General features: G+C 44.6%; 2 protein-coding genes across 3 annotated transcripts in view; both read right to left on the reverse strand.

The window, feature by feature from the left end:
- Window positions 1-26,150, reverse strand: part of LOC119458699 (uncharacterized) — a 604,514-nt gene that overhangs the window by 537,895 nt on the left and 40,469 nt on the right. The gene's annotated exons all lie outside the window — the stretch shown is intronic.
- Window positions 207-19,222, reverse strand: LOC119459344 (uncharacterized). Of its 2 annotated transcripts, XM_037721150.2 has the most exons (5): window positions 19,040-19,222; window positions 11,402-11,553; window positions 10,021-10,088; window positions 1,624-1,710; window positions 207-473 (listed from the first exon to the last, which is right to left on the reverse strand). In XM_037721150.2, the coding sequence occupies exons 1-5, from the start codon at window positions 19,136-19,138 to the stop codon at window positions 343-345; spliced, it is 537 nt and encodes a 178-aa protein (XP_037577078.1). In that variant the 5' UTR covers window positions 19,139-19,222; the 3' UTR covers window positions 207-342. The 2 variants fall into 2 exon arrangements, with proteins under 2 accessions (XP_037577078.1, XP_049527336.1); XM_049671379.1 differs by lacking the exon at window positions 1,624-1,710.

Consider the following 26,150-nt stretch of genomic DNA (forward strand, 5'->3'; position numbering starts at 1 on the left):
TATCAGCCGTCCTTCATTTTTTACAGTAAAATGTCTTCTAAATTGAATTTTGCCTGTCTTTTGTATTATGTTCAGTGAGTGTTTTTCTTTTCAGCACTCCCTGTGGTAATATATTTCTTTCGTTTTGTTGTATTACAATGTTCTATTGTTGTTTATTTCCGCTTTTCATGTTTAAGTGGCGCAGGTTGTTCACATACCGGTCTCACTAAAATTTATGTTTATTTTGCAATACACCTTTGTCAATGTATCCCCACTGGCCTGTATGATGTATTATGTCGATAAGCAAGAGAACCACGTCTGCATCACATGTTTTAGGCTCAGAAGGTATGCCGTGGTTTCATCTTAGTCATCGTCATCTCTACAAATGTCCCTGTCGACGAGATTCTCTCCGATGCCGCAGATTTCTTCGTATTTGTCCAAGCAGTGCTGGGGAATGTTGTGCACCCGCGCCCTCTTCACCCACATAGAGCAGTCTGCGGAGAGAAGCGGAAACCGTGTGCAGTTTAGGATATTATTCAACACATAATTCTGGGACAGTTGGTGATAGCATTTAGGAGAGCATTAGTAGTATGTTTATAAGCTCTAGAAGTACGATAGCTTTGGACGTATGTTTTACAATGCGAATGGTATTTACTTCTGTTTGGCTCAGTATAGAAATCGCCACAAAGAAATTTTTATTTTACATCGCCAGTAAAATTGCCAACGGTTCACAGAAGAAAAAAACAAACAAGAAAAAAGAATTACGCCAGCCTTCACGCTACATCTGAACGGTCAGGATTGTATTGGTGGAGCTGCTGGTATGCAGTTAGGTATAGCACTATGCGACTATATACAACGTAATAAATTCGCCGTCATGCGAAGAACGCCACAATTTGCACTCTTGGTTTTAATGACCGAGCAAGCCCAGCAATCACCCTACTTTTGTAATCAATCGTTAACCCTTCCGCGCGATCTACGTACGCGGAATCAGAACACTGCGCAGACGCATCGCATAATTCCTTTCGAGTTCATCTATACGCGAAGCTGCCATCTGGAGCAACTGCTGTAAGGGGCATCGATCTGTTGTGCATGAGCCAACACCGAAGTTAGCAATACGTGGCCGCCTGTGACCATTTTTCTTGCTTCAGTGCTGTGGCGCTGTTTTATGCTCCAATGATATTATGTTATTATTTTATGGCATACTGATGCTAGAGTGATATTTTATACTGCGGCTGCGTGGTGTGGATGTGCCATATTGCGACGCATGTGGCCTGTTTACTCTTCCTCTCGGTGGATATTTGGTGCTGAAACAGCCTCACTTTGTGACGTACGTGGATGGATCAGTCCCGAAGTCCATTCCCCAAAGACAAACCGAGGCTCATTTTCATCCACTGTAGAGAGAGGGTAAAGATATGGCAATGTTCTTATACGAAAAGAAGCTTTGTTTTACTATGTCGTAAAACTTTGGCCAAGCCCGCCACGTGATATCGGCTCGTTGCGCTAGCAACTAATCTGCTGTGGTGGATTAAGAAGACCAAAAGCTAGTCAAGCAACCCTAAAATATGGTTTTTCCCTGTTACTTTTACACTGCCTGCATGACGGGAATAAATCAGCATATGAGGAATTGAGGAATAAGCAGCTCACGATCGTGGCCTTCATAGGGTGTGGTGATCACCGCGCAGGCACGGTAGTCGGAGTAGTTGTAGATTGCAGTGAAAGGGCGGGTTTTGTCTGAAAAGACAGGAGACAAGGCAAGAGGCATACATGGCAAATAGGAGACCTAAAGCATGCTTCGTCTTCCTTGCTTACAGCACTGGCCCTGCATGCAAACGAGCGCCAAGGAAATAAAAAGAGCTGACACAAGTAATCATGCGTATAAAGCATGAGCGCTACTTGTTAATGATGACGATTCTTTTGGTCACAGCAACTTCACTGACAACCGAACAAAAGGGTTGCTGAGAATCACACATCCGTTCTACTCTTGAGTACCCCAGAGAGACATCCCTGACCTCTTTCTATTGATGCGACTCTTATTCGAGGAGGATTAGTAAAAGGGAAGAGACCGATGAGACTCGAACAAACGACAGACCGAAAGCAAACGCATACGAAAAGTAAAATAATTGCGAACAGTCTGTTAACCAGAGAATAATGTTTACGTCTCGCGACAACGCAAACTAAGCAGCGATAACACAACGCACGGCGCACAGCCAAGGCGGGCGCGCCCGCCCGGGCAGCAGGCTCCGGGGGCAGGACGGGGAGCGGGGCGCGTTCTACTCCGCGCGGCCCCGGTGGCCGCATGCGCCAGCGCTTGCTGCTAAATCTTGAAAGCCATCTGCATCGGGGACACAGTCCGACATGCGCTGTGTTCTCGCGACCATCCGCAGTAAAACGCGCCCGCCCCCTCCCTGCCCTCCTCGCAGAGAGTTGCGCGCGATGCCAGACGTCGCGCTTCCTTCCCTTGCGTGCGCGACATTGAGCCGCGATCGCCGGCTCACCCACGCACGCTTTCACTCCCACATGGAGCATACGGCGCGCAGCGACGATTTTATCGCCGTTTGACTTTACATAGAGCTTCACGGCGACGGCGACGGCCGAAATCCTCCTGGAGTGTCCATATTACTGATGTCGCATGAAATGACTACAGCGAGCAATAACAGATGTTTTTGGTGGCAAAAATTGCACGCTTCATCAAATCTCCTTAGCCCACGTAGTGCCCATTTTCTCGGCACTGCGAAAACTTTTTCCTCTGGTTTTAGGCACGCTCTTTTTTTAACTGCCTGGAGGGGTGTCTCAAGTACACAAATTGATCTTATTGAAGTGTCTGTGCTGTTATATAGTGTGCAGGCGATGCACTATCACGCTCGTCAAAATTGCTTCTACTTCTTCTCTTTCTGGGGTTTTACGTGCCAAAACCAGTTCTGATTATGAGGCACGCCGTAGTAGAGGGCTCCAGAATAATTTTGACCACCTGGGGTTCTTTAACGTGCACTACAACGCAAGTAGACGGGCGTTTTTGCATTTCGCCTCCATCGAAATACGGCCGCCGCAGCCGGGATTCGATCCCGCGACCTCGTGCTCGGCAGCGAAACACTTAGCTGCCATGTAGGATTGGGGCAGCTGACTTGCTACGACCTCTTAGAATGCCTAACAAATCTTAATTAGAAAATATTTCGTTTACACGAAACCAAAAGTGTCAATGCGCACTTCAAATAATAGTAGTTGTGAAGCAACTAATAGTTAGTGAAGCATAAAAAATATTGGGTAGCCTGAACACTCATTCGCATAAAAACTTCGGTCCCTGATCTTTTAGTAACGCGAATAACCTTATATCGACCAAAACGGGAATCAAATGTTATCCTTCGGCATATCAAGAGGGTACTGAGGAGCAGTAAGAAGCTTCTGCTGTTTACGAGAAACTTAGAGCTTCACTCAAGTGGTGATAATGCAGCTGATCAAATCGTCGATCATAAGGCATCAAAGAAGTCAGCAGGCAATCAAAATGTCCTTTGGATGCTTTTGTTGGTGGATCTACTCATCTGCGTAATAATTATTCTTTTAGATAAGCAAACTCGCACTTCTTCGACGCCACCGAATAGCTAAAGTTGGTTCCAGCTGCAGCTAAAGTTTGCTTACAGTTGCTGACAATAAGGCAAGGTGTACGACAAAGGGGAAAGGCGCCTGTATAGAATAAAATCTAGAACATGAAACGGAGCTTAATTTTGGTTCAAAATTCCCGGAAAGGTTGTGGCAGGATGCCTGGCAGCGGCCAGGAAAGTGATCTTTCCGTTTCCCTCAACTCGGTATTTAGCAGTGAGGTCCATGTTGTTCTTGGCACAGGGGTACCTTTGCTTTAAAATGCAATCTGTTTCTGCATTTCAAGTCTCCAAACAAGTTTTTCAAGCTTTTTCATCATAAGCATAACTCTAAAAAGGGGGCGCTGCTGGCTTTCATAAGCAAGTACCCAGAAGGAGTCTTTGACCATATATAAAATTGCCTTTAACTGGCAGCTCAGCAATATTGTTTACCTACTGTATGTTTTTGGAGAAACATATTCATATTTATCTGTACCTGCATTTATGCAATACAGCGAATAAATAGATCAATATGAAAATTCTACGTTAGTTTTTTGGTATATTGCTTGCTAAAGGGTTAATATTTGGTTTTGATGTAGACAATGTAAAATGCCAAATTGAACAATTAACGAAGTTTTAAAGGCAGAAAAGCTCGTTGTACGTCCTGTTCAGGCTTCAAGCAAAATGAAAGACTATACTCAGGAATGCAGCTTCGGTAACTTTTGCCACTGCCTCATACCCACTATGGGATATTGGCCAAGATGCGGATGAAATTAGAAGGTGAGTAGCAATTCCGAAAAAAACAAGTGAGCTAATTGAGAAAGGCTCAAGAAAATGGAAAATAAATATTTCAAGCGTAATTAAGAAATCCTTTTTATACAAGTGTAAACTCTTCAACGGTGCACCAAGCATTTTTGAGACATTACCCAAGAGCGGACACTCCGAAAGAAATAAATTCCGGAATTGCAAAATTCACTCCAATTGTACTAAATGTTGTTTCAAAGGGGCTTTTCCTATGCCTGTAAATAATATACAGAATAAGTAAAATTTGTAAATTGCCTCATCTTCACCACAGATCGGACACAGCGAGGAGGGAGTCAGGCAAGCCCTGTATGATAAAATTATGAAGGTATTCGACATCACAATCGAGTGAAAGTTACTTCAGTTTTACGAACTTGATAAAAATTTTGGCAGTAGGGTATAGTAAGTGTCGATATTCTGCAAAATTACTTACAGCTGAGTTTAAAGTCAAGCATGATAGCTAATGACCGGAATCCACCTGTAGTAACGTGTGTTTGCAGTGGAAGTACCAAGAGAATTGGGCCACTGAGGCCCACTCTCGCCAGACTTTGTGCCATTTCATTCATGAATAGTCCCTTATTTCTATGTACCCAGACAAGTCTGATTAACGTTAATTGGCCAGGCACAAGAGAATGGAAAGTGAGATTCACTATTACCAGTGATAGATGAAACTGACAATGAATTTGTTATTATGAATACTGATCAAGGTGGTGAGCTTCGTTTTCTCAGAGCCAATATTACCACCAAGAATTACGCTAAACATCCTGGTAAGAAATCGGGAAATATAAGGAAGAAAGATCACCCCAGAGCAGGGCATAAAATGGCAATACGCGACTTTTCTTCACATTTCGATGATTATATAGCAATGATACTACCTATCGTTACACCCATTAAATGATCCTGTAACAACTTATATATATTGCCGTAGGAAAGATGTTTAGCATTACGTGGATAGCTATAAAAATTACCTTTAGAGATTGTCGCCCACCGGCCATAATTGGTAGCTCACGGATGCCCACATTCCCATGTTCAGCCCGGTTTTGTACAAAGGCGACCTGTGGTGCATGAAATCTCGGCCAATGAACCCCAAAATAACTCCGGCTGGGAAACACAAATGTTTTGTAATCTTCTGACTGGTGATTCGTACATTTAAAAGAATGTCTGAACAGTTAGCAAACGAAATCTGCATACTAGAGATGGTAGGCGTACTTCCTGGTACAGCATGTTATTAGAAAAAACGTTTTGCTAGTTTGAAAGCCGAATAGCCTCCCGTTGCATTTCGCTACTGCAAGTAATCGCTCTTTGCCTAGCGGCCGCGCTGAGAAAAAGCCCATCCAGGCGAAGCAAAAGAGGGTCTCCTATCACTGTGCACGCTGAATGCCTCGTAGTTTTTGAAGCGTCCTGATGCTACCGCGCACAAGCCCGCAAAAGGTAAAATATTACGTAGAAAAAAGTTTGTTGTGTACTTTTATGCGTGTCATTGCAAGCGGATGTTGCGCATTGGAAACCGACTTATATAAGGCTCTGACGCATTCAGAAAGAATGACAGATACTATTTATTTATTTATTTATTTATTTATTTATTTATTTATTTATTTATTTATTTATTTATTTGTACATACTGCAGCCCTATAACAGGGCCATTGCAGGAGTGGGTAAATACAGGGGTGAACAAAAAATAAGTGAAACTGAACAAAGAATCTTACAACATTAGCAAATTCAAATATTAGTAGAACACGTAAAGCACTGGAAAATTACTTTCTTCAATACAGAAAGCAGCGAAACACTGAAATGTATACACAAAGCATAAATCAAACGTAACTCAAGCAGTTACACACGCTGCTTTTCATAAAGAGCACTTTCGAATTCGCTTATCGGGAGTGAACGAAGACAGCCAGGTAAGGAATTCCATACTTCTATAGTGCGGGGAAAGAAGCTGTACTTGAAAGTATTTGTACGGGCGTGAAAAGGGATAAGATTCAGCTCGTGGAAGTTACGTGTAGAAGAAGGTTTGGCGAAAGATAAGCAAACTGTGTTCGAAGTACGATAGAACGTGTTAATTATGTTGTGCAAAAATTTTAAAGATTCCACGTCACGGCGCACAGAAGGTAATGTTAGGTTCAGAGAAGGGAGGGCAGATGATGGTGAAAAATAGCGGTCATACCGGCGAAAAATGAAGCGGACGGCTTTCTTTTGAACTGCTTCAAGTTTCATTATGTTGTTTTGGTTATGGGGTGACCACACTGTGGCGCCATAATCGGTAATGGGGCGGACAAGTGTTTTATACATTAAGAGTTTAGTATCCTTTGCAGCCTTCTGCATAGTACGACGTAAATATCCAAGTTTTTTTAATGCCTTAGAACATGTTTGATCAATGTGTGCAGACCATGAGAGATTGTGAGTAAATGTCACGCCAAGGTATTTATATTGTCGAACTCTGGTTAAAGATGATCCATTCAAGGAATATGTCGCAATTACTGGCGCTGCTCTTTTTGTGAAGGTTATGCTGGTTTGTTAGAAGCACTTCCCTTGGGACGACCCCTTTATTGCCAGTGAGTAGACCATTCCGTTCTTTTTATATATTTTAAATATGTTGCTGGCATTTCAAATCACGGAGTGTACATTCTTTAGGAAGGTTTTTTTAATAAATTAGTGATGTATGCTTTAAGCTTCATTTGGTTTGGATAGTGCTCTGTCCCAGCATTAGTGTTACTAATGCCTTAAGCAGCAGGAATATCATCTCCACTGTGCTTTTGCCCGCAGGCACCGGTAGCAGCAACGATAAATAACTCGGAAGGTTTCAAGTTAATCATACCACATGTTACGCCACGAGGCGGCATATCGTTTTGATAGCGTGTTTTAGTTTAGTGGTACAAGTAGAATATGCTGTTCTCCGATTCAGTGCGATGAGTTGTCATTTGAATTACTCATAAGAAATTTAAAGCACCTGCAAACTGCGCTCGTCCAGAGTTGTAACAATCGACCTGGCCACAGCGAAACTAGTTTGCGTTCCGACTTACAAGTAGGTACTCACAAATACAAGTCGGTACTTACAAGTACCTTGGCATCAATCTTCTGTCACACTTATCTTGGAATAATCATATTAATCTTACTCTTCCCTCTTCTAACCGTACTCTCGGACTTATTAAACAAAACTTAAAATAAGCCCTAATGGATGTTAAAAAACTAGCGTACACAACATTAATCCGTCCTAAACTAGAATACGCGTCCGCCATTTGGGATCCCGAACAAACTTATATCACCAGTAACATCGATGCCTTGCAAAACCGTGCTGCGCGATTCTTTTTTTTTCCAGATTATTCACGTTACACCAGCGTCACCTCGTTAAAGAATAAAGCTGAGTTGGACAGCTTAGCACTTCGCCGTAAAATTTCTCGCCTATCACTTTTCCATAAGCTTTATCACCATCCATCACTTCATGATGATTTCTTTCATTCACCACCAGTTATCTTTCCACGTCGTGACCATCCATACAAAGTCAAACGCATTAACTGCCAGTCATCCCATTATGCATATTCGTGCTACCGCGCACAATAACTGAGTGGAATGGCTTACCATCAGACATTGCCACGGAACGTGACTTGACTAAGTGTCAAGATTTAATTTGCTCAAGACCTGTCAACAAATTTGATTAGTATTATTTTGGGACTTTTACAGTATTTTAGATGTTTGTTGCTGTTTTGCTTTTCATTGCAGTTGCCTCATGTTCTCCTAAATATACTAATGTTTTCTCTGAATTGTGACTTATTTTGTATATTACCTATGTTTCACTCTATCATTACTTTTCGTATATTCTATTATTTTTGATATGGTATATAAGCTGCGACATGTGCCTGTGCGCCTGTGACCCTCCCCCATGTAATACCCTCATAATGAGGTACTTTGGGAGTATTTTGAATAAATAAATAAATAAATAAATAAACAAGTAAATAGATAAATAAATAAATAGACTGTGCACTGTTACGAACTGCCAGCGGGGCAGCGACCTTCAACCCTCCCCTGCTTTCTCGCGATGAATCACCTCGTGGAGTTGAAAATGCGTCTCAGGGGAAAGACCAGCGGCGACACCATGGCGAGACACGTTTCGACGAATACGTGGTTGCTGGATGCCACTTCGTCACTGACCTTGACGCTGGGAGCAAAATACTCTTAGGAAAGTGCGTTCTGCGCGGTTCCGTCATGGTCGCTGCTAGCCGCCATAGCTGTTCGACAGACGAAGCAGCTAATTGCTGGGCCATCTTAGGAACCAAGACGCGCCATATTGGGTCAAGCGTGACAACTCCCGTCTACGAGCGTCCTCTCCGTTTTCGGTGACGGTGAGTCGTGTGCGCCCAAGGCTACTTTTCCAGGTATGTTCAGGGAATAAAGGCACCGTAGGGATTATGTGTTACCGTCGCCATCAAGGAGGAACCTTCGGTGACTTTCGAGGCTCTGGTTGGAGGAAGGTGTGCCCGCAGGTTTCCCTGGCCTAGGGATCTTGTGAGTATGGAGGGCATTTAAGCGAACGTTTGCGGCTCACCTAGCGTGCTCTCCCATCTGTTCTAACATGTAACTAGTGCTCTCCCTTCTGCTCTAAGATGTAGCTTGGTGCTCTCCCAGAGAGATGTAGATAATGCTCTCCCAGAACGATGCAGTCTGCTAAGATTTAGTAGCGATCTTATGGTGCTATGTATTGCGCTCCGTACTCCGGTGAGTCCGATGATGATCCCCTTGTTCTGTGAATAAGTTTGCCTCTTCCTTGGAACTAAACCCCCTGTTCCGTTTACCCTACCCCTTGACCTCATACTCATACTCATCACGAACGAAGCAACCATCGTCAAGTCTGCTATGGCGACGGCATCGGCCCACTAAGCCTGCGTGTGACGCCCCGGTAGTGCAGGCCAGCTACTCGTTACGAGACGCGCCGATAGCGTAGGCTAGAGAGCGACACTCAGTTTGACGTCCGACCCGGCCGCGGCAGCCGCATTTCGATGGAGGGGAAATGCAAAAATGCTCGTGTGCTTGCGTTGTAGTGCACGTTAAAGAACCCCAGGTGGTCAAAATTAATCCGGAGCCCTCCACTACGGCGTGCCTCAGAATCAGAACTGGGTTTGGCACGTAAAACCCAAGAAAGAAGAAGTTTGACGTCTGACTCTGAGACCCCGACCCTCGAACACTACAGCACACAGCTAAATTCCGTTACAACTGGTTTGATTCGTTTCCAAGTCATGGAAATGATGTATATTTGTCCCAGAGAGAAATAAACTTGTATCATCAGCCTAAGTAATGTAATAAACCGAAGAATTAACCATTGCGATAATATTATCATGTTCTGTGCAGGCAAGATATACGCTGGACATAATTACCCTTTTTTTTTACTGAATCCTATCGTGCATAGCCTATTACGCATGGATTCTTAACTGTTGTGAAGAAGAAAAAAGTTAATTTCTTAAAGAGTTGTTAGTGGCGCCTTTTATATATAAAGCATTCGCTATAATGTTAAGTACGTTGTTCCGCACTTTATATCAATGATCCAACTTTGATCGTCTTGCAGTGCGACAAGACAAGTGACGAGATGACAACGCTACACACGCGATGCATTGCATAGCTGTGTTACGAGATAGCGTGAAAGTTGATATTTTTCTGTCAGGGCAGAAAGAAAACTTACCATTGTTTATAAAAAATGTGCCTTGTCCAGGAGTTTGTGAAAAGTCTACGTCAAAAACAACGTCTCTCCTGAAATAGACACAATGTAGTTGAGGTGAGTTATACATCTACATCTACAAAACCAATACTCAATTACCTCTTATTTTACGTATTTCTGAGAAAGCATTGTACTGCACGAGAAGCATAGGGGAAATGGCGTAGGGCGCCTTGCATAAGATACAAAGCCATGTAAGTTACTAAACTGCCATGACTAAACAAAATAATTCGTATTTTCTTTTTGTGATATCTACAGCAAGAAGAAGACATGAAAACACACGCAAGCGAATGGTGCGCAATCCCCCAACTTACAACATAGCGCAACGATAAAGCATGAACCGTCACCAACCAGCCCATTTAAGCGAATTTTAAAACAAACCAAATTAACGGTATGGAACAGCAAGCTGGGGGAGTTGGTAGATTAACATCTTCGTGAGTGAACAGCACGAAAAAGACGACGGATAACGATTCGTAGAACACGAGCGCTCGTGTTGTGGGAACGTTGGAAGTGTTTGGGCATTGTTCATTTCATCCAATGACGGCTCTTATTGAAAATCTTTGTAAACGAACCGCACGAAATGGACGACAAACAAGGATTCACAGAACACGAGCACTCGTGTTGTGGGAATCCTTGTTCGTCGCCCGTATTGTGCTGTTTGTTTACGAAGATGTTAAAAAAATATTCCGCATTGGGTCAAATGAACAATGCGCAAACACTTCAAACCTTCTTTTTGCAGATAAAACAGAGGGTAATATTCAACAAAGTTTATTCCAACCGGGAAGATCAAGGAACCTATGTAACTCTAAGAATTCTTCGGGACATATTTACTGTGAAGCTCTTAGGCAGGTTCCATGCATGCAAATGATATGTGGCGCTTGTGGGCAAATTTTTTCAGGAAGTTCCATGTGGCGTTTTTTTTTTCATGTGGAAAAGACAGAAGTATTCATAATGAGGCCAAATATATGTAAGAGGTAAACAGCTGTAGAAATTTGTTTTGAAGAAAGATGAATTAGAACATGTTTTTATACAGAGTAAAAGGCACGTGCCCCACTTCGAAGTTTACACATTTAGTAGCGGTCTACACTGTTTCAAGGGAAATCAGTTCAAGTTTGATTTTCTTGCGTTTGCCCTTGCGACCAAAGCTGGAGCGATTAATTGTTTCTGCTGTGTTGAACTTATGTAGCCCCTAAATTCCTTTTATCTTCTTGGTAATAACTTCACGTCATTGGTGCACACAAGAATCTTCAACCATTCATTGAGGAGCCGTTTTGCCGGATCGACGACGGCTTTCTCCTTGCAGAAGAAAGCAGTGCATCGCGGGTGCAGGAAGCTATAAGTAACCCACCTCCGGTGACCAGTGTTATTTTTGAAGTGCCAAACGTAGGTGACTGTCTTTTGCCGTGGATTGAAGTGCCTTCTTGTAGTACTGAGGCATTTGAAGGACGTGTCGTTTTTGGTTGTGAACACGGCGACGGCGTGGGGAAAAGCAGTGAACATCTGTAATAAGAGAAGGAAATGGAACGTACTGCCTTCGACATATCAAGAGTTATATCAAGTGTTATATCCAGCCCTTATAACTATGGACCCATCATATTAAACAGCATTCCATGCAAGCTGTTAGAACATTTCATATATCCCAATCTGGCAACCATCCTTAAAAGCACTAACGCATTCAGAACGCATCAGCATGGCTTCAGGAAACATTACTCCCGTGAAACGCAGCCTTTCTTTTTACTAACAGCCTCCTTAATGCCCTTCATCGTGGCTGCTTCGGGATACCCATAGCACTGACGTAAACATGCTTCAGTGGATTAAATGTGTTTTACTATATCAAAAGCAGTACGCCACGGCAAACATCCATGACTCTCCTAACTCTACTGTCATCTCCGGTGTGCCGCAAGGGACCGTTCTCAGGCGTTTGATCTTCCTACATTATATTAATGACCTTCCTAATCATGTTATCTGACATATTAGGCTTTTTTCCTGACGATTGTGCAATATACCTGAAGATAACTAAACCAGGCGACACATTGCTGCTCCAAGGTGACCTTAACAACGTCTAAGCACGGTGTAATGAAGGCTAATAAAATTAAACGTAAATAAATTTAAAGTATAATAAGAGCATGTCGTAACAGTAACGCTCCTGTCCCTTATGAGTACTTACTCAATAATGCTACCTTAGAGGTTGTTAGCTCACATATATTCCTGTGTGACCATATGTCTAATACCTTTACATGGTAAACTCACATCGACTTCGTGGCTAACAATGCTAATCACGTGGAAGGTTTCCTCCACCGAAACGCTTCATTAGCTACTGTCTCTTTAAAATGCTACTTTATAAAACACTTGTAACGTCGAAACTCGAATATGCCACCTTCTATCTGGGATCCTTACTCTGCATTGCTTACCCTATTTTCTCGAAGCTGTCCAAAACCGAGCCACCATTTTCATCCTTTCTAATTACTCCTTCCCCGCTTGTGTTACTGCAATAAAAATTCACCTGGACCTCCCTGACCTTACGACAAGAATAAAAATTGTACCACACCAATGAGCGCCTCAAAAATGCATTACCCGCTGCTCCTCATTACATTTCAGCACGCATCGATCGTAACTTCAAGGTCCCCGTGCCAAGTTCGCGTACAAACCTGCACGCTCACTCCTTCATTCCTAGGACAACGACCAGCTGCAACCACCTCCCCGCCTACATTGTCCCCAACCATGTTCCGTCATCCTTGAAAACCACGCTTTCCACGTATTGTATCGAATCCCACCCCATTCTGTAAAGCCCAACATGGAATTGAGAGCATTGAAATAAAAAATGTGGTTGATCCCTCTTATATAGGAATCGGTATAGAACACGAAAGTGAAACGTGTCTTCACAGAAGTAGTGTAATGTTTATTGCACATTGATATATAATGTCTATTGGTGTTTTGTGGCTAAAGCGCCCTTAGGCGTTGATGCACCCACGCTGACGCCTGGTGGCACGTCTCCTCCATCACGACTACCAACGTCGATGACCATGAGCAACCGTCGTGCATATGGAAGCTGCACTACGCTGCACACGCTAGCACAACGCGAAAGACGAAGCACGTAACTGACACACTAATACAACGCGCCAGACAAAGCACGTAACTGAATCGTCACCGAGTCAAATCAGCGCGTACAGCGCGTCGTAATTGCAGCCTCCGCGATCAACTTCAGAAACATTTTCAGAGCTAATTGCGGAGGCCACGCTCCGCTGTGCTGAGTACGGTGAACGCCACCTAGGTGGCGTTGGTAGTGCTTCTTGATGCCAGCGTCCCTTCGAATGCTGGCATCGAGGCGTCGTAGTGCTGAGACCACCGAAGCGTTCACTGTCGGTGCGCGTTAGTGTCATAATGCAGTACTTCTCTTTTCTGCTCGTAGGCGGCGGCACCGCCCCGAGCAAGAGCGCGGGTAGACGGAGGAGTGTTAGATATATAAGGCGCGTCTGTGTAGCTCTCTGCAAATGCGTTTGTGGCGCAATGGGTTAAACGCTCGGCGATCTATCGTCGCGGACCGAGAGGTCGTGGGTTCGATTTCCAAATTTTGCATATTTGTGGAACTTTTTCTTCTGGTTTCTTTCTTTGTATTATGTTCTATGACGTATTTCCGTGACGGAAATACGTCAGTGAAGTCTTGGTGGACCCCGGCATAAAACACTTTCGTGTTAAAAATACAGAAACATTTGGCCCAGCCTCAACCTCGCAGAACTATCAGCAATCCACTGAAATCCACACGACCTCCATATACGTACGTGGCGGCCGGTGCTTCTTGAGCTACCGGTGAGCGCTGGCTCATTGCAGGGGCGCCAAATTCGATCAGAATGCGCCACAAGGACCAGCTCTTTCATCGTACAACTTGTGCATCGGCTCGGTGTTCCCAAAGCCCGCCGGTGTGCGCCAAAAGCGCCGATAGCCATGAACTCCTAGCATGGCGTTTCAACAGCGGAGTATCGTATATTAGCGCCCGCACACACGTATGCACTGGAAGATATACAGGCGTAAGCGTGTGGATGAAATTGATCTAGCTCCCAGAGGGAGACAGGTAAACGTCACGATCCTCTGCAGATCCGCAGGGCGCCATCGCCATAAACACTGACTGTTCTTTTTTCTTCGCTATAGCATTTCTGAGAAATGATGCATTATGCCTGAGCGACTGCCTGAATATGTCACGCTGAGACCTTGAACAATACCCTACTACTTTATTACGAGTGATTCAGACACAGTGGAAACGCAACTGTTCCTAAAGCAAAAAGCAAATAAGGCGACGCCACACCGCGGCGATTCCTTTCTGCTTTCTTAATCACGCTTTTTGACAATTACCTCAAATACAACTGCATCGGCCACCAAAAAGTGCGAAGCTTATTGACGGCACAAAACAGCTGGGACACTGTGCCCGCTATCTGCGCGTTTAGGCGGTACATTTTATCTTCAGTGATTTCATTGCTATGCAATTTCGTACACTTATAGCAACGCCATATACACTCAACGAAATGTCTCGGTGCGCATCAGTATGATGTTTAATTGCACCTAAAGGCGAGCTTACTCTGCATGACATGTGCACCGCGTTAGAAATTAGTAAATAGGTTTATTGAGTGATTGCACATCTTGATAGAGTAAAAAAAACGGGCAGCGCCTTTTTAGAACCACGATGTTCGTTGGCCAAACACCAGCATTTTATAAAGTGTCATTAGCTCTGCTTTAAGTTAGCTAACTGGTTTATTTCCTTCTTGTTACCTGTTCAACGTTTAGTATGTTCGTATATGTATGGCCACTTACAGAATACCCGAACACAAGACATGCAGCGCAAAGAAGAAGAACGTAAACTTTATTATCAAATCGATAAGATTTGAGTCCGGCGTATTTTTAGTGGGTCTGGGCACCCGCCGTGGATGCAGTTCCGAGACCTTGTCTCGAAGCGGCTTCCGAGGAGTTTTCTAATTAACCAAATTACTAGAAGGAGCTGTGGCTGCAGTTTATACGTAAGCTGCAAGCATGGCGGTTCCGCCAGCGCAGGAATGGCGATTATTACATGTATTTGTCAAAACTTCATCCATCTGGCTTTAAATGTCTTCGTGAGTTTCCGACTATATCATTTTCGCAGAGCATTTTTGTTATAAATGCATAAAATCGCTGTTTGTACGCTAGCGGCCGTATTATTGTTGCCTTATGAGTTCAGACACATATATTGCTTCGAACTTTCGGCAGACAAAACGTAGTGAATGAATGAACAAGAACGTATATACCTATAAGCATGAAGAATAAAGAAATCCTGCGTATACTGATCATCATTGAAATTGCAGCTACATGATGTCATCGCCGAAGTTCGCTCCAAAAGTTTTAACAGGAAACTCTATTGCGAAGACGCTGCCACAGTGCCGCCCCAGGGGACAACTTCTGGCGTTGTGCTAGAAATATTATGGCATTGTAAGATCTTTTGTCGCAGAAAAATAGTATCAGTAAATGTTCATCATAACGCCTCCCTGCCAGTACATAATTGGAATACAGTCAGTCATTAAAATAAGTACGATGCTCTATTTGAACTAAGGGTGAAAGGATGGCACGAGCGCTTATACTCAAGTGTATTTCTCGCACCTTGCGGAATGCTATAAGTGCGAATGAGAACACACAGAAAGACCAAAAACATTTATATGCAAATATTACGAAGTTCCTACCAGTCTGGGCACGAGAAACGCAGATTACCTTAGCCAAGATTGAAGAAACTGCTGGAAAAAATGTGGTGACATTTTATACGTAGTTTTTGCGCTTTCTGTTCTTCAGCGGCCATGTCTAATAATAGATTGAGCACTGTGGACTCCATTGCACATGCGTCTGCGTAAGTGCGCGACAAGGTATAGAATACGTGTAGTGATTTGTTGCACAAACGATGTCGTTATAAAACATTCTTTTTTTTCGCAAGGCTGCTCACATTGTAGCATCACATTGTAGATATTTTCAGTAGAATAGTAAGCTGCACGAGTTTTCAATAGTTTATCGTGCTGATTGAGCACTGCGAAAATACGGAAATACGTCACAACAAGTGTTGAAGTAAGCGTTGGTCATGCACCGTTCTTTTATTGCGTTGCTTTCCTTTGGGCTGTTCAGTAAACATATTCAAATTACTGAGTGCGCAGCTGGGTAGTCATATTGATAAAGACGGCGCCTTCATTGATGGGCACTCTTGTTACGTGGTCCTACAGCCGAATAGTCATTTATGGTTCTTTACTGAGAGAATGTTGCAAACGTTTACTGCACAGCTGTTAAGCAGACCTTAGCAGCCCGCAATGCCATCTGCATCTGAGTGCCGAATTTTCATTTGAAGCGTCTTTATCAAAAAATACAAAATGAAAATGACCTTGCGTACACCTCACTTGAATAGGCAACTTTCTTGCACAGTTTTCTTAGCCAGTAATCTGTAAGTGTTGTTTCTCATGCCACCTTTTACCGGCTTAATGGGCATCTGAACAACGAAGATAGATTCAGAGAGAACCTTGTCATTGCAGAAAAACTTTTTCTTCTAGCTATTTCAGATTTTTTTTCCAATCTGGCCACTTCAAATATTGACAGCCTTGCAGCGCTCATTGTTTTCTGAACACATGCCTATTATTTGAGAATTGCTGCACTTATGATGCAAAAATTTGTCGAAACTGATCAGTTTAGTTAGTCGCAAAGCCATCTGAAGTCAGCATGATTAACTTTAGGCAAACCAATGTACCACTCGTTAATCCGTGCACCGCTGAAGAGGTGCAGCTCCCGTGGACAATCGGGCCAGAGTTTCCTCTAGAGGTTTTCGAAGAAAGTACATGATCGCCTGTACTCTGCTTGCATCCTAATGCGCTGATTGGGAAACATCTTAACTGCAAAAAAAGAATATGATTGCAATCTGATTGTTTTCAATACAGAGTATGGCGCACATTAGGGCTGCCAGCCTCTGTCCTCCAGAAGCAGCAGGCATTTCGTCCCTCGAATTGACCAAATTCTTTCGTACTAACGACCAATAAGCTAAATCAGATGTAGGCGAAAGCAAAAACACACTGCTTCTTTAACTGTGAATTTATTGCATGATGAGCACGAACGCTTGTTTTTGTTTTTTGCTGAGAAATTTGCCTAATATTCTAAACTGAATATCTGAACAAACGGGCAAATTAAGTAATTAACGGGATTTCTAAGCGCGCTATAAAGCAAGCACGCGATATTTTTTTTTGTTCAGTGCGGCCTTGTTCTTTGTTCTTTAATACTTGTACCTACATTTTATGTAGAAAAGAATATCCGCGGCTTCTAAAGGAGAAATACCTTGTGACTATTATGCATAAACACATTCTCAATTGTGCATGGCCTATTGCAACAATATACTTATGCTCTCAAGATGAAATGCCCCTGGTTCTTGAAAATTTACCTTCTGCTTATAAAAAAAAGATGTAAAATGCGTTTTAAACAACTAATACAAGCACTTTCAATAATGTTAAAATGTTATAAAAACGATCCTCGCAATCTCCCCTTGATAATCAACGATAAATGTTTCAGAAATGTAGAATGCTGTAAAATGTATATATTCTACACAGATGACCGTTATAGAGCCAACAATTTCTTATCCATTGTATGAAAATGAAAATTATTGCAGCCCTGGCGGCCAGAAACATATACCAATCAGAAACAATACCACGGTAGCTACATTGAAAAAAAAGAAAAAAACAATTGATTGATCTCCATTTTGATTTGTTTAGTCTACACATAAAACAGTAATTAGATTTTTTTACGCATATGCCTTACCTAGCGTGTCTCTTATTGTGTACATCAGTTGACTACCATGAGCAATACAACGACACATAAGCAACAAACCATCCGTAAGCACCGCATTCGTCACCAGCGTAGTCGATAATCACGGGACCGATATAAATGTGTCGTCGGTTTCCAGGGTGAGGGCTGCGGAGGCAGAGGAACTAGTGATAGCGTTAGCCATCACGACGAGACCACACTGGGATTGCGTCATAGTTCTGACGGACTCTCAGACGGCATGTTGTAATTATTCCAGGGGCAAAATTTCCAGGGCCGCACAACGCATCCTGAATGGAGCGCACGAGCGGGCACCATACATACAAATCGTGTGGATTCCGGGGCATGAGTCCTTACGCGGAAATCAGCAAGCACACGCCTACGCCCGAGCGCATGCACACCGGGAGCCGCGAAATGACCGCGCCGAGCAGTTCCTACCAGAGCCCATACCATTAACCTACACGCACATCTTACAACACTATCGCCTTTCACGAAGATCACTACCCCCACCGCATTATTCTCTGACGCGAGAGGAAGTCGTAATATGGCGAAAACTCCAATCAAACACCTATCCACATTTTGAGTCTTTACCACGCCATACACCCTGCGCTGTATTCCTATAAATGTCCACACTGCGATCAATGCTCAACGCTTTACCACATGGTATGCGCTTGCGCAAACACACCACAGCTCACACCCATAACAAACCCCACCACATGGCAATGGGAGGCAGCGCTGTCCAGCTCCGACTCGACGGACCAGCTCAACTTGGTCAATCGAGCGAGAAGGGAAGCTAAGGCCGCTGGACTCCTGGACTGAGGGGACCACCCACTGCAGAGCGGAGGAGCTACCTACGCTCGCGTGCTCTGTCGATTAAAGTTTATTCTCTCTCTCTCTCTCTCTCCGTATTTCGCCTGTACACTTTTTATTGCGCACTTCCACCTGTACATCTCTACTATCGGCCGTTCGTTTATTGAAAAGCAGGAACACAAAGTGATTAAGACGGAAAAAATATATCGCAACTTGGTAAAACAAAAACGAAAGTTCCAGTAGCTTCACGTTGTGCATTTGGCTGCAATTATTCTGCAATTATTCACTAAATTTTCGTCTTACTACATACTTACTACAGTCTGACTACACGGGATCCGGTTGGTCTGGTTTAACCTAGAACCCATGTGTATCGACTCACCCTCAAGCTGTCTGTTGTTTCACGGCGGCGATTTCCGGGGCGACTGGCGTTAGCCAACGCCAACAGGAGCAGAGAGACCGCAAGTTTCAGCCAAGCCATCGTCTAACAGCAGCTGACCGCACGTCGACGCTCACTGAGAGAAAAAAAAGTTATTTCTCGGCAGTGCCCAACGCGCTCTTATGCTGTGTCTCTAGATATATGTCCGACAAAATAGAGAGAGAGAGAGGACCCCAAAAGCGCTGACTTCGTGTCTTTTGCAACAACGCAAAAGCAAACACTCAAAAAACACTATCTAACAGACTTGGCTCCACGAAAAATAGATAGCACAATGCTGTTGACTCACGTGCTTCTTTTTCGCTGTGTTGTTATCCAAGGCGGCTGAGAAGAGGGAGAAGAAAAAGGGGAGATGACACCGGTAAAAAGCTTTTGCGATAGAGAGCACGTTACGTCTGTCAATGGATGTTTATTGCCATAGCTAAAGCCCAGTGAAGGCTGAAACGGCTTCAAATATTTTATTACGCACTCACATGAAAGTCGATACCGGAAAGCAGATAAGGCGACGTGACCGACATATCAAAACAGGTGTCTTCTCAGCACAAGACTAGAGGCCACTCCGGCTCGGAATTGTGAAGCTGCCTGCTCGTTTTGCAGTTCCTTTCATTTGAACCCCTGCAATGTGCTCGTTATCTGCCCAGCCTACATACACACACAAAAAAAAGAGCTACGCTACGCGCATGCGCAGTATCTAGCGGCGAGTACCGGAAACGTTTTTACGGCGTCTGTGGTTCGTGGAGCAGATGACACTCCCGTATGCAAAAGTGCTGGCCGCCTGGAGAATAGTGGATACGAACATGAACTCCCATGTAGGCTCAGTGCCGAAAAGCTGTATTTGCGCTAGTGTTCTGGCATAAATTGCGGCTGCTCACAAAGATATTGAGTTATTCGTGCGGTCAAACTAGGCCGACATGACACCAGTGCCGACAAGAAGCCGGTATGACGCCCACGCAAGCATTCGGATGTTGGGACTCGGGGTAACACTTAGGCCGGCAATCATGCACCCACAAGGATGAGTACGTCCGGGAGTAGCAGCGAAAGAAAAAAAAGAGTTTAAATTACAGTATTCATATTGGCTCAAGATATGGTAGCCCACTCCATGTAGGAACAAGTCTGAGCTCGCTACATGTTTGAGCACACATCAGGACATGTCAGGACACGTCACTGGACCCAAGGTGTCCACACCTAGCCCTGGTCTAGTAACCTAGACCAAGGTCTAGGTGACTAGACCATGAAATCTGATGATTGTGTCTTTGCTTGTCACAATCGCTGAATCGGTCGCAATATCCCTCCCATAACGTCGCACCATTCCGCAGGCTCCTCCTCTGGTGCCGGAATATATATTGCAGACTCAAAGGCGGCGATTGGTAATTTTGTAGTACGTCGACTTTGCACACCCGCCTACCATATCCTACAACTCATCCCTCCACCCAAACGCATAATCACCACCCTATGGGTTCCAGCGCACTGCGGACATCCCAGGAATACAGCCGCCTACGAACAAGCCCAAGCACTCGTCAACCGGGCAGTGGACGGTCTACGTACGTTCCTTTTGCAGCGCGCGAATATGCCTATTGACCTATCATGAAATTACTTTACACTACCACAATTCCCGCATGAGCTACTTCCCTTCTCACAAATCTCTGTCCCGGGCTTATATCAAGAATATGTTACCGTACCAACTCGCCCATCTATCCAGTCTTATGCTGAGCAATTCGTTGGGCGCCGACTTCAAACGAGCACTTTCATTTCTTCTTTCATCCATTCTCTAATTCATCAGGGTGACGCCTTACCCCATTGTCGTCTCTGCTCGAGTCCGCGAGCTGACTTTGATCATACATATCGTTACTGCCCAAACAGACCTAGTCCCCCCTTTGAGGGCCCTGAGCGTCTTCTATCTGCGTCTCCTGGCTGCCGACCCCGGACGCTTTACATACCGGCCACATGCCTTGTAGGCAACGCATCGCGACCTCACTGTCGTGTATGGCCAATTCGCGTCGCCTTACTGGCTCGCTATCCTTTTCCATGCCTAGTACACCTTGAAAAGAACCCGGGGGAACCTAATTGCCGCCTTGCTTTTGTCCACTTTCGCGACGAACGGCCCTTTCTTTTCTTCCTCCTCCGGCGGTTCGGACGCGCTCTGTCTGGGAACATTCCAAGTAACAAAAGCGCCTTTCGGACTTTTTGACCGCGCTCCCCACAGGGTTTAGCGCCTCTCGCTTTTTTCGGCTGCGTTTCCTTCTCTGCCGCATTCCTGACTCTGCGACACCACTTCTTTCTTCTAGCGCGTTTTCGGGTGCTAATTGCCGAGCCTTCCGCTCGCGTGTCGTGATTGAATCATCGGGTTTCACGGGCCAAAACCACCATTCGATTATGAGGCACGCCGTAGTGGAGGATTCCGGATTATATTGGACCACGTAGGGTTCTTCAACGTGCACCTAAATCTAATAAACGGGTGTTTTCTGCACTTCGCCCCCATCGAAATGCGGCCGCAGTGGACACGATTCGATCTCGCGACCTCGTGCTTAGCAGCCCAACACTACGGCCACTGAGCAACCACGGCGGGTCCATCTCGTGATGACGGACCCTCATCTCGCCGGTCACGGCTTCCGTCTCAACCCCACATCCTGAATGATTAGCGGGTGAATCATTCCTCTCACTGCTACCTCGACTGGCGGAGAGTTTCAAACACATCAGGATAATAGAGCTATTTTCTTTTGCGCAACATAGCTCGCATACCTGGGAGTTGTCCGCAAGTGCATGCGCTGCCTACATGGTGCTTTAGCTGACTTTTCTGACCGATTGGTATGTACACTGGGGCTCTTGTATAACGGATCTGTGTCACATCGGACATCTGTAGGAGCTACCTTCGTGCCGTACTCCCCTGATAACTGTGCCAAATCGTCCACAGCTGGCCTAGCTGCTTCTCTAGCGTTCTATTGTCACAGTATCGCGTTGCGGTGAAGTCGCTACCCATAACGGGCTACTCAGCAACCACGCCATGGTTTATGAATCTGGCATCAACTATGAAAGTACATTTATGATCACAGGGATCAGCCTCTCTTTCCATCGATAGAACCGTGTGTGGGAATTCTACGCACCTTCCGCGTGATACTTCTAGAAGTGTCTGACATACCTGATGCTCCACCTCAAAGTACCGTTGCATTCTTTCAATATCTTGCTTGAGAACGTCTCTCTTTCCTCACCTGCCTACTTTGTTCATCCTTTGTTTTCTTTTGTTCCCGCCTTATTCGTTCATGCTGCTGCCTTTCTTGCTCTTCATGCTCCTCCTATTTTAGACTTAAGTTGCCGAAGTATTCAAGGCATTTCTGATCACTGTTGCTTTTTAAATGGCTCTAATTTCGGCTCCTGACCCGTCATTCTCAAACTCAGCGTCGAGCTCTTCACACAACCACAAGTTAGATCTCGTCAAACTCATTAGGTTCACGGTCACTACTTTAGGCTTTGGGTCATCTATTCCACAACACTTGCTGCGAAACCCGCACAAATTGCAATGCAAGTACAAAAAAACTATCAGTAGTTCAATGCCGCTTTCCCAAGAGAATTTGAAGCCGGGAAATATAGCAGCAACCAAACGCCTATCCACAGAAGTAGCACCAAGTCCCCAAGTTCTCCTCCACCGCATCGAATCATTTGCAAGAAGACATAAATCTTGAGTCACCTTTAAGTGATTAGATTTTCGGTAGATCTCTACGTCCCATTTACTCCCGCAAAAATAAGAGGTCTGGCTTTAGTAGCTGGTTCAGATCTGTGCTGAAAGCTGCCTTCTGCTGAGATGCGCAACAACCAAAGTATCGAAATAGGCAGTTGTATAAGTTCTATCGGTTTTTAGTAAGTCTAGGCTCAAGGACCCGATGAATCTCAAGCGCAAAGCCAGGCATTCACCCTGTGCCGTGCGGTCATGATGCGCTTCGTTCATCCAGCCACTCGCCAACTCGTTGTTGGCGATTGGCGTTGGCTACAGGTTCCATCTTGCCGCTGTCATTCAGGAACTCGAAAACCAGTAGCAGGCCACTGCCCCTGCTGGAGGTTGCGTCCCATCGCCACCATCTACTCGCTCGCGAACCACATGTTGGCTACTGGCGTTGGCTGCAGGGTCAATCGCAACGCGGCCATCCAGTTTGTTGGGACTCTGAGTAGCATTTAGGACGCGAATCCTTCAGCCATAGCGCCAAATGAGTAATTTCGGAAGTAGGAGCAACAGAAAAACGGGTTTATCTTACACATGCACATTGGCTCCAGCTTTGAAAGCCCACTCCTTGTAGCAGCACTTTCAAAAGTCTGAGCTCGCTACATGTCTGAGCAACCATCAGTACACGTCAGGACACGTGACTGGCCCCAAGGTATCCGCTTATAAAACAGTCTTCCCTAGGTCACTAGACCATGAAATCTGATGACTCTGTCTCGGCCAGTCACAATCGTTGAATCGGTCGCAACATCCCTCCCATAACATCGCACCGTTCCGTCGGCTTCGCCTCTGGTGTTGCACCCACGCCCCCGCGTACGCCGCGACTGCGTGGCCATCCGATAAACCCACATCTACGCAGCTCCCGCGGCAGTGGTCGACGTTGGCCTCTTTCATCAATTAGTGGCCTCTCCGTGATGGTCCACCTGTCAGCGCTAGGATCAGGCAGACTGGTCTTCGCGGTAGTTGTTGCCTCAAGGTGAGCTCCTTTGTTTACGCGTCGCAGTCTGTCATACGCATCGTCTGGGCGCGTGCTGATGAACAGACTGCTTCGTGGCAAACGTCCAAGGAATGGACTTTTTCAGGTTGAGACGTAACATGGCCGACAAGTCAGCAAACCATGTCACTGAGACATATAATTATACTTCTGTTCTTCTGTCTGTGGTTTTACGTGCCAAAACCAGTTCTGAATATGAGGCACGCCGTAGTGGAGGGCTCCGGAATAATTTTGACCACCTGGGGTTCTTTAACATACACTACAACGCAAGCACACGGCTGTTTTCATTTCGCCCCTATCAAAATGGGGCCGCCGCCGCCGAGATTCGATCCCGCGATCTCGTGCTCAGCAGCGCAACGCCTTAGCTGACTGAGCCACCGCGGCGGGTATAACTATACTAGGACAACAGCGATACCAAAGTGACCCACGACTGCGAGTCGTATTGTGACAAGCTCTCGAGTGGTTATGTTTATACGGCCGATAAAACTGCTATCATTACTTGGTATAGCTGTTTAATAATTTGCTATTACAATCAATCATACGCATCTCGGGCGAAACTGCGACTTTTTTTATCGGAGGCTGCTGGTCGCACTCGCCAGTGCTTCCATGAACGAAATGCGATGCGTAGAGTGATATATCGGTGGATAAAGTTATTCACAAAAATTTATTATGTGGCGAGAAGCAGTTTTCCACATGCCCAGCAGTCAACAAGTGTCGGCCCTTCGATATGCGTCGTAAAGAACCACCTCGCTTAATTGCCGTGCAAATACAGCCGTCATTGACGTTTTCGTTGGAAAGCTAAGTGCTGTCTAAATTAGCGCTTATACGAGCAGGGTTTACTTTAATAATACATGCCCTACTGAGCACACAAGCAATATGCACGATGATGAGCTCGAAAAATGGGAGTCAGCTATCAAAATTAGCAATACCAGCCCTCCCCATGCTATACGTTCTCCTAGTCACTATTTTCGAAGGCTCCGGGAGGCTCAAACGGGCCCGTCTCAGTGTGATATGACACTTCTCGAATGCGCACATCTGTATATTTTACAGCATTTCATCATTTATTCGAGACAGCGTTGCTCGGCTTCCAGTGTATTTAAAGCGAACAGCAAGCGATCGTCGTACGTGTCGATGTAAAGAAATGCGCTGTTATGGTGCATACTAGACTATACGGGGGATTATTTTTAAGTTTTGTGGATTTTTAAAATAGCCTGCTGCAGGTAACATAATTTTAATCCTTGAGATGGAATATTCAGAAAGACGGACATTACTTGCATGAGAAATGGAAACACATATTCAACTATACTCCGTTTTATCCATCAGTTGCAACGCTGTGGAGGCTAGAGATACATTTCGCAGTGACTGCGTTCGCACTTAAAGTAGTTCGGTGCTTTTCGACCAATTTTTGTAATAATGTTCTGTATATATGCTCAGTTCTGAACGAAAAAAAAAGAATTTACCCTTAGAAACAAACCAACCACGTACTCATAAGGCATGTTGGTTTAGATCAATTTGCTTTTCGTTGTTCTTTTTATTTGCAGCCCGTCACGGCAGCCTCACGTGCAAGCTCGCGCGAGCGAACGTCACTGGCGCGTGGCGAAGCTTAGACGGAACGCGCGGAGTGATACATTTTAATAACCGTACTGCTTGCCTAGCTTCTACAGCGTTGCACCTAATGTATGAAACGGAGTATACTTAAAACAAATACACCGATTATCTTCGAATTTAATTAATTGTAGCCGGCGAGATTGTAAGGGGTTTCCGCTTGAAATGAACTTCTAGAATGACGCCACTTTGGATATATGCGCCATCAAACTTGCCGTAGTAATGCACTGTTGTTCCACTTACTTTTTTTAACAAAATGCTCTTTTACGCAGTGAAACACAAAAAGTAACTCTATTTCGTTCCACACTTTGGGAAATAATATCTGGTGTCATTCGGGAAATTCATTACAAATTGATACGTCTTGCAAGCTCACCGGTCACATTTCGTAAATTGCAATTTATGCCGTAAAGTAATTATTTAAGAAGTTAATTCGTGAAGTTACGGTAATTAGTTGAACATGTTTTTCTATTTCCCGTGCAACTTAAGTCCGCCTCTTCGAACAATCCAGCTCAAGGACAATAATTATGCCATCGGCCACAGGCAAGTTTTAAAAATCCCATAGATCTTAAAAATTCCATAGATCTATTCTTTTGAATACACTCTGCGCGCATTACTTGCCATTTAAAGACCTATGCTCAAGGTCATTACGCTCGAGTAGTGAGCGACGTTGCGCTATATGTTATTGCATGCTTCTGAAGTGGAAAAAAGCACTGGAAGACGAGTACTGACAGGATGGAGACAGCGATAGC

Source organism: Dermacentor silvarum, chromosome 7 (genome assembly GCF_013339745.2).
Source record: "Dermacentor silvarum isolate Dsil-2018 chromosome 7, BIME_Dsil_1.4, whole genome shotgun sequence".
Lineage (NCBI taxonomy): Eukaryota > Metazoa > Arthropoda > Arachnida > Ixodida > Ixodidae > Dermacentor > Dermacentor silvarum.

Coding starts and splice junctions, on each gene's coding strand:
- LOC119459344 (XM_037721150.2), bottom strand. CDS start 19,138: ATGGCTTGGCTGAAACTTGCGGTCTCTCTGCTCCTGTTGGCGTTGGCT. Junction 11,554..19,039: donor AAACAACAGACAGCTTGAGG/GTGAGTCGATAC, acceptor CTCTTATTACAG/ATGTTCACTGCTTTTCCCCA. Junction 10,089..11,401: donor AATAACACTGGTCACCGGAG/GTGGGTTACTTA, acceptor TGTCTATTTCAG/GAGAGACGTTGTTTTTGACG.